General features: G+C 34.6%; 1 protein-coding gene across 4 annotated transcripts in view; it reads left to right on the forward strand.

The window, feature by feature from the left end:
- Window positions 1-13,995, forward strand: part of UBR1 (ubiquitin protein ligase E3 component n-recognin 1) — a 69,922-nt gene that overhangs the window by 40,433 nt on the left and 15,494 nt on the right. For 2 of the 4 annotated variants that reach the window (XM_017809247.1, XM_017809257.1), the window contains exons 27-37: window positions 908-1,017; window positions 1,498-1,587; window positions 3,134-3,321; window positions 4,468-4,673; window positions 5,816-5,909; window positions 8,198-8,350; window positions 8,772-8,869; window positions 9,455-9,548; window positions 10,842-10,990; window positions 13,486-13,541; window positions 13,842-13,938. In XM_017809247.1, coding sequence (XP_017664736.1) covers window positions 908-1,017; window positions 1,498-1,587; window positions 3,134-3,321; window positions 4,468-4,673; window positions 5,816-5,909; window positions 8,198-8,350; window positions 8,772-8,869; window positions 9,455-9,548; window positions 10,842-10,990; window positions 13,486-13,541; window positions 13,842-13,938 — 1,335 coding nt within the window. The remainder of the gene's footprint in view (window positions 1-907; window positions 1,018-1,497; window positions 1,588-3,133; window positions 3,322-4,467; window positions 4,674-5,815; window positions 5,910-8,197; window positions 8,351-8,771; window positions 8,870-9,454; window positions 9,549-10,841; window positions 10,991-13,485; window positions 13,542-13,841; window positions 13,939-13,995) is intronic. The other 2 variants (XM_017809267.1, XM_017809275.1) reach the window with 1 other exon arrangement.

A 13,995-nucleotide genomic window follows, 5' to 3' on the forward strand; every position in this document is an offset into this window, starting at 1 on the left:
TCATATCTATGTGTGTTTTAAATACCTCCTATGTGAATAAAAGTATAAAACTACTGAAGTGCCTTTATTTAGTTTTTAAAAAATGTTGTGTTTGAAATGTGAGTTTGAAAAATACTCTTATTTCACTTTATATTTTAATTTTTTCTTATTGTTGAGCAAAGAGAAGTGTCATCTTAAGTCCATCTTAGATGGAACGTATTTCCATATAAGAGGCTTCATGTCAACTATAGGCATAAATTCAAATTAATTAGATGCTAGAGAATGCTTTGCCACCTTTAGTTTTGCATAACTGGAAAAACCAAAATCCCATTTACATGTAAAGGATGCAAAAATAATCAGTATTTCTGTAAGAAGGCTCTTACAGAGAAGTGATTTAATAAAAAAAAAAAATTGGTTTTATAATGTATTTGTTTCCTTACTAAAAATGTGCAAATTAATTTCTTGTAGAATGTGCTGAAGTAGAAATATTGTTGAAGGGAATGGTCTCAATTTTAAAGCATTCTTGTGTTAGAGAAGGGCCTAGAACGCTATGAGCTAGTCACCAAGTTGTAAGGAAGGAAATAATTCCTGTAATAATAAGAGTTTGTGGGATGAAAATAAACTTTTGCAAGCTAAGCTGTTAGCAAACTTAGGTAAGCTACAAGAGCTTTATTGCTTCCCTTGGAAGTGAAAAGCAATTCTTTTTTAAGCAGAAATTATTAAGCAAAGATTTTCTAAAGCAGAAATTACTGATCTACAAGGGGATAGATTATACTTTATATAAATGAAATAAACAGATGAAATTAAACGAGAAAAGTAACTAGACAGGTTGTGTTCATGTATGTGTGTTATATAATTAGCAATACTTTAAGGCATGTCCATGGCTGTAAATACATGAAGTCCCTTTTCTGTTTTTCACTTTGTAAAGGAATGGGAAGCTCAGCCTTAAATGCTGTGAATGTATTAATGCTTCTGGAAAAATTGAAGAGAGTTCCTCAGTTAGAGGCACAGAAGGACACAGTCAATTGGATACTGCAGGTACACAAGGGAGAGATAAGTATGATCTGATTTCAGTAATGAAAAAGCTGTTATGAAAGATGTTATGATTCCCACATACAATCCGGTGTTTACAGCTGCAATGATTTCTCGAAGTTTAATGTATTGCACCATTTTTTTCCTCCAGACCAGATGGCTTCTTGAATACTGTGTTAACACTTAGAAGTTACTGTACTTGCTTTGCTGATTTCAAGAGCTGGGTCAATCTTTGCTTAGAAAGGGAGCTTTAAAAATTATTTAGCTCCAACCCTCCTGCCATGGGTAGGGACACCTTCCATGAGACCAAGTTGCCCAGGGCTCCATCCAACCTGGCCAAGAACACTTCCAGGGACAGGGCATCCACAGCTTCTCTGGGCAACCTGTTCCAGTGCTTATATATTGCATTATTGTAATTGTATTAATCTATACTGTAGTAAGAGCCAAGTTGCATTTTGTTTTTAACATCTAAGTCTCTATTTTTAGATGTTTGACATGGTGAAAAGACTGAGGGAAAAATCTAGTTTAACAACAGTAGCAACTGCATCGGCCTCAGAAGCTGCAAAAGGTGATGAGGTAATAATAAAAATAAAAGTTCAATGGAAGCCTTGTATTTAATGTTTTAAATGGCTGTTTTCAATAATGAGACTAAATTCATTGTTGCCTAAAATGCAAATTTTTAAAATTGATTTCTGATATCTTGTCTACAAATAAGATTTTAGTTTCAATAATAATATTTTTAATAAATGAAATTTGTGCTAAACATGTTTCATGGAATTATCAGCAGCTAATGTGTGGGTTTGGTTGTACTTCCAAATTAAGTGAAACAACTGAGGGGGGTGAAGGAAGTAATTTGTGTTCATCTTTCCATTTCTTGTCTTTATGATCTGACCACCTTTTCTATTATATTGACATTGTACAGTAATTAGAAATACAAATCCACTTAAAGTGATGTCTTGTAATTTATGTGCCCTGTCAAGAGGTTAATCTGCTTTGCCTGATTGTGTAAAGACATGAGGCTTAAGTATTTATTCTGTCGATCAGTCTCTTTGCACTTCGCTCAAAATAACATTTTAATCCAGTGGTCAAGTGACACAACGAAATGGAGATTTCAGAGATTACTACAGTCCCATTTTCAAGTTGGCAGTTGAACAGAAGAGAATCTATTTACCCTTAGACAGTATGCAAAGACAGGCTAGTTTGCTCTTACGCATTTTGTTTGGCGACAGCTTGCTGCCAAACAATCTCTTGGCTGGTCATTGCATGCATAGCTCTAAACTTATCACAGCATATGCTGTGTTTCTTTTTTGAGGTAGGTGTCATATAGTATCTGGTAAGGTGTCAAACAAAATACAGAAGTCGGTAAGAAATTAGTCTCTTACCGTTCCACTGCTTGTGGAGCAATTTGTTGTTGTTTGATTTCTTCAAAAAGTAATGGTGTTGTCAATGGAAGCAATGTTTATAATGTTGAATTTGTCCCTTAAATAATAGAATAGGAGGAGTTAGATTCTATATGTTTTAATTAAGTCTACCTGCTTTTTGAATTCTACATTTCTAAAGCATAGAAATACCTTGTTTATAGTTTTTGAAAACATGATAGATGAGTAAATACTGGAAGAAGAATAGTTTTCCAGTGTACCATAAAGAATAGTGAAAATACAATACACAGATATATAAAAGTTGCTACGTTTGTTGTGTCATCGATAGTTCAAGATAAAATTTTCTTCAGTTTTGTAAGGAAGATACTGAATATTCAGTACGGTTTTCGCTTATGGAGAGAATAACAGAATACTGGAGAAGGCTTGTGATGCTCACCTCACTAAAATTTCTTAAGAACAGACAATTACTTAATTAAAATGGCTCAGGTATTATTGATCTTGTCTTTGGGCTAGGAATTGTACTAGTGATCTTTTGTGGACCACAAAAGTACAGTCTTCTGGCTAGGTTCATTAACCTAGTCACATTTAAAGATTTGAGTTTTGTTTATTTTTCAAATAGCAGTAAAACGTTGTCAGTTAAGGAATTTGATGTCAGTGGTTAGAATACCTATAGCTGAGGAAAGAATCTTCTCATTTTTTGATGTTCTCAGTTGCCTGTGATTTCTTTGTTCTCTTGTTGTAAGACACAGAGCACTCAGGATAAAGAGAAAGCTGAGCGGAAGAGAAAGGCAGAAGCAGCAAGGTTGCACCGTCAGAAGATAATGGCCCAGATGTCTGCACTTCAGAGGAATTTCATTGAAACCCATAAGCTCCTGTATGAAAACACACTGGAGGCTCAGGGGAAAGAAGATGCTATTATGGAGGAAGAAAGGTGAGAAAAAAGACATCCAGAGTTCTGGTGGGAAGAGTTCATTACCTGCTACATAAATTCGTTATGCTCCATAAAGTTCATAAGTAGGTTCAGGGGACAGATTGTGTCATTGTAGTCAACAAACTTGTGTCTCTATCTACTTTTAAGTCATCTTCTGTTAAAGAATTATATATAAACTAGCACGTGTGTGCTGATGTAAGAACAGTGTATCACTTTGTAGACAACATAAGATAAACTATAAAAAATATCAGGTCTTGAAATGGTGGATACTTATATTGATTAACATTTTAAAAAGTATCATTGGAAACCTGCTGAGCTGACACCACTGTAGTCTTGGAGGTGACTGTCAACCTTATATGAAAATTGAAGTGTTTTATTTGGAAAGAATCTGAAAGCCAATGTGTCTTAAGCTTAAATTTCAAGAAGAATACATGCTTCTTGTAGCTCAAATCACTGATATTTCTGTTTGTTAGGTTTTAAAATCTTATTTCATACTGAAGATGTTTGGTTTCTGTTGGTTATAATTTTGTTGATATGGATTGCTCCTGTTCTAGAGATACTTCAACAATATGTAATACAACTCACAATTTTTGTGTAATTGGGGCTTCACAAAACTAATCTGGAAAATAGAGATAGCTGCTGAAAGAAAAACACAGATCACTTCCATATGCTTTGGTCTTTAATAAATCATCTTCTATAAGTCATTGTTGAACTTTGGAATAGGGAATATTTAAAAAATATATGGAAGTTTATTGTGTCACGAAGCGTTGTTTTAAGGTAGTGGCATTCATTTTCAATATGTTTTCTTCAAGAATGGAAAACAATTTTAATGTTTCTGTAAGATTGAAATATATTTAATCCAATCTACATTGAATATAGCTTCTTGAATTTCCTGCTGTCTGAATCCATTTCACTGTGTGACTTTATCTTAGCTGGCTTCCACTTTCTATTTTTAAAGAATACTGCATTTTAGTGAGGATTGAGAAGTTTCTTCATTGCTTGGTCATCATTTGATTTTGTAAAGCAATGTGGTATAAAACCAGAAATATTAGAAGTGTATGACCTTGTTAGATGCCTGGAAGAATTAAATTTATGTAGAAAAAGCCACCTGATTATTTTCTGTCTGTATCACTTATGATCTTACAGCGTGTCTTCAGCAGTTGATTACTCCAAAATTGCTTTGGGTCCCAAACGAGGTCCATCTGTTGCTGAGAAAGAGGTCTTGACCTGTATTCTTTGTCAGGAGGAGCAAGAAGTAAAGTTGGAAAGTGATGCCATGGTGTTATCTGCCTGTGTCCAGAAATCAACTGCCTTAACTCAGAATAGGAGCAGAATTCTTGAACTCTCAGGAGGTATGTGATTTTTCTTCTTTTAGACTACAAGCAGTACTGTACCTAGAGCTCATACCCTTTGAACTAATTAAACTCATATGTTTGGTCAGATTGCTGAATGGCTTACCCTACTTCAGGAAAAGAAGGTGAAAATTTTTGAACTGTTCTAAAATCCATGCTTTAAAACTTAAATGAGAAGTGTCTGAAGGTTTAGATTTGTTGCTGGGGGAAATCAGAAAATGCTTCAATCTCACAAGAAGATTTAATCGAACATGCAGATTTGGTAGGAGTAGTTGCCCTGGAAAAAATCCAGGACTGTTCACAGTTTGTGTTTATTTAAGTACAACAGCAAATTTTCCCAATATGGAGGAAATAAATGAACATTATCAGAGGCCAGTATGGCAGCCCAAAAAGGGTTTTGGTGTTTGTTTCTGTTTGGTTTGTTTTTTAACTCCCATGTGTAGGAAATAATAAAAGCAACAATATAAAAAAGTAGGAGAGTGTAAGCAAGGATTGATATCATCTGATGAATGAAAAAAAAATGAATACAAGAAAATTATACAAACACAGGAGTTAGATTTGCGCAGTAGCATGTTGGTAGCAGGGAACGCAAAGACCAACCACAATTTCTTTGTAAGTAGCAGTTGATTAAACATGATAGAACTTTTAGTCAGTTACTTAAGGGAAAGAAGAAAATAAATAGAAGTATAAGGGAAATTTAAGTACTCACTGACTTTTTTGCGTTTTTCCTCTCTTTTTGGCCAAAAGAAAAAAAAAAAATCAAGACCCGATGCTGTCGGCTTTTAATTTTAAAAAGAGAGAAATGCAGTCTGGAATAGGATAAAAAAAGTTGAAACAGTACCTGGAGAGGGAAGAGCCCTTTTTGCTGTTCAACCAGTTGGCTGTTGCTTTTGAATTTTGTTGTCTCTTTCTTCATAATTAGTGGGAAGCCTTCAGTAGTTCAAGTGGGTTCTGTCTTGTGATTGCTTTGCTGGATTATTGGTCTGGAAAAGTTAGCCAAATGAAGTTTTAATGTGACTGTGCAAACTGTAGGAAAATAAAAATGTTCATGTTCTATGTATATTCTTGTTCATTTCTCATCCTACTGATGGGAAGTTATGTTACTGTTCTTTTAATAATTTCTTTCTGCCGTGTCTTTCTAGATACACTAGATCCTCTCTTCATGCACCCTGACTTACCCTGTGGGACACACACAGGAAGCTGTGGTCATGTGATGCACGCAGCCTGCTGGCAGAAGTAAGAATGTGTATTTGCAGCCTTTTAATGGTTTTTAATTAATCTATTTTCCAAATCATCTAAGTGCACACTGAAAACACAGTACAGTAAGTGGATATTTAATTAAGGAATCACAACTATTTATGCTCATCTGAAAATGAAATATGGCATAAGAGGTGTTTTGACTTGGTGAAGAAAATCATCATCAAAAGTTTTTAAGGCCCTTTATGACCCAAAGAAGAATCTCTTAAGGATTACTAATTTATGCAAATAAAACCAATAGTGTAAAACTGGTCAAGAATAAGAAACCATATCTAGTGAATTTACTTTTAGCAGTCCAGTGTAAACCACTAGGAATCTTCCTACAGGTGAGCATTCAAGAGCAACAGTAGTTTGAAGGTCTGTCACCAGGTCAATACTTAAAGGATGAAGCCGAGTTATTCAGTGGGTCTTTAGATGGGATTCTTGCATTTAGAATAGGAGTGGTTAAATCTACCAGTAGTTTTTCACAACCCCTCCCATTTGGGTGACCAAACCCTTAATAAGAGATAAGGACAAAGAATTTATACAATGGCTGTAAACTTCACGAGATTTCTATAGGTTGGGGGACCCACAATTTAGATCAAGTGTGTTGGATTAGAATGCAGCCTCAATATTAAAAGACTGAGTTCCCTAGCTTGCAGAATAGAGTCATCCTGTATTTGACTCCACAAAGGTCTAAACAAGATAAATAGTGTGAAATAATAATAGAAATAATCCTGGTGAATTGTCAACAGATAGAGAGTTGGGTCATGCAATGACAGCTACTCTTAATTGTTGTGTATTATAAACAATCTCTTGTGCCATTTTACTTCAAAAAATCTTACTAAACCTCTAGTTCTTATCATTTACTTTTCTATATGTGTGTATATATAGTTTTTTTACAATAAAACATCGGTACAGAATAAATAGGTGCACACACTTAAAATGATACGGAAGTATGTTCCTTGAGTATAATACATCTGCTCTTGGCAGATCCATCTACATCTGCGTAGATCTAAGTAGTGCAACACTGGAGCTCAGTTCCCTTGCTCTTTTTAAGAAAAGATGACTTGCTGTATGGGTTAATGGGATTAAAATGGACAACAGGCTCTTCTCATACGGGATGGCACAGAAGGTTTGAGTATAGTCTTTTATTTATTACATAACAGACATTCTAACTTACTAATATTGCTCCCAGCAATGCCTGCCATACTTCTCTATGTGCAGCCTAAAAATACTGCCAACCCTCTAAAACAGTACAAGTTCAAATGAATGGAATATTCTTGTAGTTGTGATGTATAAGGAAGGGTAGTTGCTTGCAAAAAATAGTTGATTGAATGTGAGGAAAAAAAAGTATCATTTTATTGATAGTAACAAAATACACTTCTAAATGATCTGTGTTTATTAGAACTTCTGCAGATGTCCCTGCATACACATTTTCTCTTATTACCTAAATGGGATTTTATTTTATTCCCTTAAGATGTATGATTTCAAGCAAAAAAAAAATCTTGTATTACCTCGGTGCACAAGTTAGATTATTTCATATCTGTCTCTCAGTTGCTACATACCCAGTCAGAACATTAGGACCGAATTTAGTTGCATGTATTCAGACAAGAAGATTTAAATGCTGGATCTTTTTGTTTGTAATAATATCTTTGAGACATTAATGAAATTTGAAGGCTTTCTGCATCCAGTGAAGGGGCAGAATTATAACGAAACCTGTAAAAAGATCATAGTTATTTCTTAGTTTCCTATTGAGTTTAAAATAGTTGAAATGCGATATCATAATATAAATTCTCTTCCTGTTATAGGAAGGCTACGGTTTCATTGTCTTGTCATGAGACTCAGTCGTTGCAGAGTAGCTGATAAATTATTCGTGAATTGTTACCAGTATTTTTCCTAAAATTAAATAACAATATGTGCAATTCCTGTTTCAAATTTACTGTAATGAGTTGCATATGAGAGATATTAGATATAACATTTCATTGTGTTGAAGATAAGAGGGAAGAGTAGAAAATGTAAGGACAGCTTATCTGTAAAGTGTTAATGAAATTTAAAAGGATTTTATAGGCAAGGGAAACTTGCCGTCGTTTTTCCATCAGTGGTATACCATGCATCTCTGCGCAAGTTCATCTGTGTGCTCAAAGATTTCATTATTTTCACATCCAACAAGAGACTTGTTTTTTCTCTTGAATAAGTGTTTACTGTATAATAACACTTTGAACATTTGTTTTCATGTCGCATTTGAGCCATTCCACTTCCTAGTAATTTCCTTTTCAATGTTGCAGATACTTCGAGGCAATGCAGCTGAACTTTCGACAGCGTCTGCACGTTGAACAGATATTTGACTTGGAGAATGGAGAGTATCTCTGTCCGCTTTGCAAATCTCTGTGCAATACTGTGATTCCTATCGTTCCATTGCAGGCTCAAAAAATAAACAGGTGAAATACCAGATTGCATAACTTTTAATTAAAAAAATAAAAATTATTTTGGGACTGGTTGGGTTTTCAAATTTTTGGATGGAAAACTTGGTTTGAGCTTCCTAATCTGTATAAAAGACTGCATATCTCCTTATTGATTATTCAGCCAAATATACTTCTTTTGGCAGTCAGTTTTTTATTTTTAAAAAAAGGCATTTTTTGATTAGCTATTCTTTGGAGTTGATATCAAATGAGAAAGTACCTAGATTTAGTATTTAGCCTAACACTTCATTTTGTGCTGTTTGCTCAAAATGTACAAAGCCAGTAAAGCCCAGCAAATACTGAGTTCATGTGTTTGGATCTAATTGTGTCTTCTGTTTTTAAAGTTCAGGTGATTCTTGTGAGTGTTAAACTAAAATCTGATTTCTGTTTTTGTTTTCAGTGAGGATGCAGAGGCAGTAGCTCAAATCCTGTCCCTAGCTAGGTGGCTGGAGATTGTCACAGTCAGGATATCAGGCTACAGTGTGAAAAATGCTAAAGGTTTGCTGTCTTAATTTTTAAGCTATTCCATGGATTTATGTCAGTACATGTTTTAACTAATACCAACAGAAAACTTAAAATAAAAAATACATTTGGCTGTCAATCAAGACAGTATCAAATCAAGCTGGGGATAAAGTCATAACCTTTCTGAGCTGATGTCTTGATTTCACAGTGTCCTCACTGATTTTTCTGGTTTCTGTTAAATTCTTTCCATCTTTCCTGTAGAAAAAATTATGTGCATTTGGAGAGGATATCAACAAACTAACGCTCAGAGTTAATTAAGCTTTTGTGTTGACTTTGATGTAGTAAAAAAGAGAAACTAAATTAAAAAGGCCAAAATAAAAATATGTATGAGTATTTAGAAAACAGAAGATACAGAGAATCAACTACTGTTTTGGGGAATAGAAGCAAATGTTACTTAAGTAGGAATCATACAAGATAGTCTGGCTGGTGAGGTGTGTTTACAATTATTTTCTAATCAATTTAAAGTAAAAAGTAAACTCACTTCTATTAGACTGCTATAAAAACTTTAACAACTTACTTGGGTTTTAATGTGGATCTATTTATTTGTTTTTGTTCTGGAAGGAGAGAAGCAAAATCTTCCAGCTTTCGCCAACAGGGGAATGGGGAACTCTGCTTTGGAATTCCATTCCATCCTTAGTTTTGGAGTTCAGTCCTCGTAAGTGTTACTGGAAGTGTTCTCTGCATTATGTTAATTCTCTCTTAAATAACCTATATGTGTACTTCAGAATCTGTATTGGAGAAAAGACATATGATTTGTTTGCTCTAAATAATGACTTACTTATTCTTTTCCATAAGCATTCACTGAATATCAGTCAGGTCTTTGCAGAGCTAGGTGGATGTTTTGGTCAAATCCAGTCTGGTAGTTCTTATATTGTTGGCACAAAGCTAGAAGTCTGGAATGTTCTAATCCACAATTCTAGTGATTTGGATTACTTGCTGTGCCTCTAGGCAAGTTATTTACTGCCTGTCTGCCTTAGTTTTCCTGCTACAGGTGTTTTACAGGCATAGATTACACTTTGTTTTGGATGCGATAATGTAATAAGGATTACTCAGTGGAATAGGACTGTGTTGTGTGTTTCTATGCCAGGGGGCAAAAGCACTCACCGACTAAAACAATGAATGGATAGCTGCTTTTGAAGTGTGCTCAGCTGCCTCTTTTTAGATCATGCTGTGAGTACTCTGCTTCTGCTACTTCTGACCGACAGGATTATGCAAAGTACTCACACGTATCTGTTAGCTGCAAAAATGTCTTCAGAAAGTTGAATCAAATTTTTTCTTGATAACTGGTCTCCGTGGGAAAGATTCTTGAACTTTAACAGTGTGGTGTTTTACTATGAACTTGAGTAAACTGCAGACTTTATGGTGCAATTGTTTGGCTGTAGACATATGGAGAACTAATACAAGTGTCAAACATTACTGTTAAAAAGTTCTGTGTGTGACTTGGACAAAAACCCACAAGCCATTAAAACTGCTAAACACTTCTGTACATAAAACTTTTCCCTTTATCTTAAATGCTAAAAAATGTGTTTTAAAATAAATTTGAATGTTTTAAAATAGATTTGAAATGTCCTTCTTTCCATTTTTAGTGCCTTCTGATTTTTGCTTCAGCACTTACAATTCTTAAAATGTTTGTTTTCATTGTATTTTAGTTGACTTTAAGTGGTTGTGTTTTTCACATGCGAATTATATGGTAATATACTGAAATAATCTCTTCCCAGCCTGGCAGATCTTAATCCCTCAATTTTTAAAGCCTTTTATGTCAAGGTGCTTGTTTAATAGTGGAAACTGGTGATTTTTTTCTCCTCTGTACAGAGAAAGGGTCGTTGTATTCAAGATTTCTTTCATAAGTAGCCGGTTTGGACTTAGACTTCTTTAGTGATTGATTGACCAGTAAGGAATAAGCAGTATTAATAATTGAGACTGAAATTATCTCATCTTGCTTTTGCAGAGCCAAGTACTCAAGCAGTATCAAGGAGATGCTTATTCTCTTTGCCACCACCATTTATAGAGTTGGGCTAAAAGTTGCTCCAAACGAAGCTGATTCGCGCATTCCTATGATGACCTGGAGCACATGTGCTTTTACTATCCAGTGTATAGGTAAAGCATAATTTGGGTTTATTCTTTCTCATTAATTGAAAATCTTACTGTTGCTTGATTGTATAATTTTATGCAATCTGATTGTATAAATAATAGTTCTACATAAGTAAGAACAATACGTAATAGTATAGCAAAGTATATTCTATGTAATTACATATATAATAATAGAATTATTATTGTTATAATCTGTAATCCAATATAAATAATAGGATGTTTTTATTAGATAGTATCTTATGAAATAAGATATGGAATGCCAACATTGAGTTTAGTCTGAGACAACAGGGAGTGATCATGTTCCACATTACTAATCGTAGCATTAAATGTATTCGGTTAATATCTTCAGGCTGCCAAAGAGCATTGCCTGCAGGCATCACCTGTACAGCTAAGTATCTAACAGCAGTGAAATACTCCTCCCTCTCTCATTATTTGTTTTTTTTTCATCTGTATTCTCAAAGAATTCTCATAGAATTTCTGGAAGAAAGTCTTTTGCATTCTGAAATTACTGAGTAGGTACCTGATAGAAAAAACCAACCAACCAACCAAACCCACCATAAAAAACAACTAAGCATTCTCTGCCATGAATCTCTGAAGGCAAAAAAGATACCAGAAAAATTATTACATTTTTGGGGATAATGTACCTGTTTATCTCATTTAATTTTTGTACACAAGTAAGTTTGTGTAATAAACATGAAGCTGCAGATAAATCTGTAGTGGCTTCCAGGAAGGGAGAGAAGCAAGAGCTAAGTCTGAAATGGATGATGAAGGAATTGAGAATGTAATTGTACATCTCCATAAATATGATCTGCCAAGTGTAGCATTTTTTTTGATGGAAGCTGTTGAGGTATCAGTGGTAGTCTGCCTTAAATCTGTAGTGGACTAGACACAATGGGAATATCAGGACTTTAAAATGTTTTCAGGGGGATTGGGAATATTCTGGCAGAAATAGTCAGAAAAATAAATTGCATCTTTTTAGTGATGGATTTTATCAGGCTTTTCAAATGAATCGAGTAAATACTGGAAGCCACTCAGGTTTATTAACATTAATGTACTTAATGCTGCCTAGGTTGTTTTTGTTTGATATGTGAAAAAAGACTTTGGTGGCTGTCAGGGAGGAGTTTGCCAGCAAGCGCATAAATGTAATAACTGTTATCACAGATATGATATTGAAGGCCTATGTCAGTAATAGAAAATTCAGATACCTTATAAGGACAAATTTTAAAACTAGAAGGATCACTGTGACAGTTTGACTTATCCTAGGCCACACTACTTCCTTGGATTCATTTTTGTTTGCAAATAGAGCAAGCTTCTGTGAAATTGTAAAGCAAAACTACCTACATGGCTTCAGTATACCGATCTGGAGTCTAATCATAGTGCATTGTTAAAACCACTTAACAGGCATGTAGCCAAGCTGCCTGGACAAGGAACTTTAGCTATCTGTATTACTGGAGTCTCTAGAGGAAGTTCAAAGCATCTTTGACCCAAGGGATGTAAGTTGGTGTTACTCCCAAAAGCCAGAATGTTGAAAGTACAAATCTGATTTTTCCCATGTTTCCTCAGCAACTCACATGTTGTATGTTAAACTGATGTATGGAAGTGCTAAGTTTAAAGGGCTTAATGTGTTGTTAGAAGTGATTAAAAGAAAAAAGGAAACAAACTAAAAAAACCCAACACAAAAAAAACCCTCCAAATAAAAACCTCCCAATGAAAACAAATAGAAAATTTCCAGCTGTTCTGATTCATCTCTGAAGTGAATAAAGCACAAAAACATTTGAATGGATAACTTTTTACTCAACTGAGTTAATTTAGTTTCTTATTTTTATGGGCTAATTTTATCTTTATTATTCCTTCAGAACCAGTGCACTTAGGCAGGAAGACTAAATTGTATTTCAACTTGGGAATTTTCTTTTTGAAATATTTTTGTTAAACTACAGTCAAATACAGTAGTGTGAATTTAGCCAGGTTGCCCAGGGAGATTGTGGATTCCTCAGTCCTGGCAGTGTTTGAGGCCAGGTTGGATAAGGCCTTGAGCAACCTGGTCTAGTGGAAGGTATCCCTGCCCGTGGCAGGGAGGTGGGAACTAGATGACTTTTAGGATCCCTTTCAACCCCTTACCCTCAGGTTTAGCATAGAAAAATAGAATGTTAAGATGGCTGTATAGCATCTCTGTGAACGTAACTTGGTGGTTTTGAGCATTGCAAAAGGGTAACTGAAAATAAAACTAAATCCACAGAATGAATGTGTTATCTTCATTCATGTGAAAAAGTGTTCCTTTAAATCCTTAGTTAGCAAGATCTGAAAATCTGAAAATTTTTAAAAGGCTCACTACAACCATTTATCTCTGAAACATGCAGTACTATTTAAGTTAGATTTCTGTCAAGAGAGTTCTCTTAGCAGTATGAAGTTGAGCTTTAAAAAGGAGTACATATACTAAGAATAAATTAATATTAGGTGCTGTAGAACAAAGCAACCTAATGTCTTCTGTGTTTAATTTTAAGAAAACCTCTTGGAAACGGAGGGCAAGCCTTTATTTGGATCTCTACAAAATAGACAGGTATGGACAAGTAAGATATGCAATATGTTTTAAACAAAAAAGTTTATATACACACACATATATAAAACTGTTGAAATTGCTGACCTCAAGATCATTCTCTGTTGAGAGATATCTCCCAAAATGTTTAGATTGGTAAAGAACACTTTGGAAGAATAATATTTCTACTTACATGTGGGAATTGATATTAAATTAATTTATCAATGCATTTTCTGTTTGTAGAAGTAGATATATTTTTACAATTTTATTTCATTATTATATCTGTCCTCTTTTCCTGTTCAACCATTTTCTCTTGCGCTCTAGCACAGTGGCCTTAAAGCATTAGTGCAGTTTGCAGCTGCTCAGAGAACAACATCACCACAGGTCCTGATTCAGAAACATCTGATTCGTCTTCTAGGAGGTATTGTACTCCTTTTATTTTCCACCTTTATATTACAGAAGTTTCTGTTTCAAAATG

This window comes from Lepidothrix coronata, unplaced genomic scaffold, assembly GCF_001604755.1.
Source record: "Lepidothrix coronata isolate B3197 unplaced genomic scaffold, Lepidothrix_coronata-1.0 Scaffold1, whole genome shotgun sequence".
NCBI lineage: Eukaryota > Metazoa > Chordata > Aves > Passeriformes > Pipridae > Lepidothrix > Lepidothrix coronata.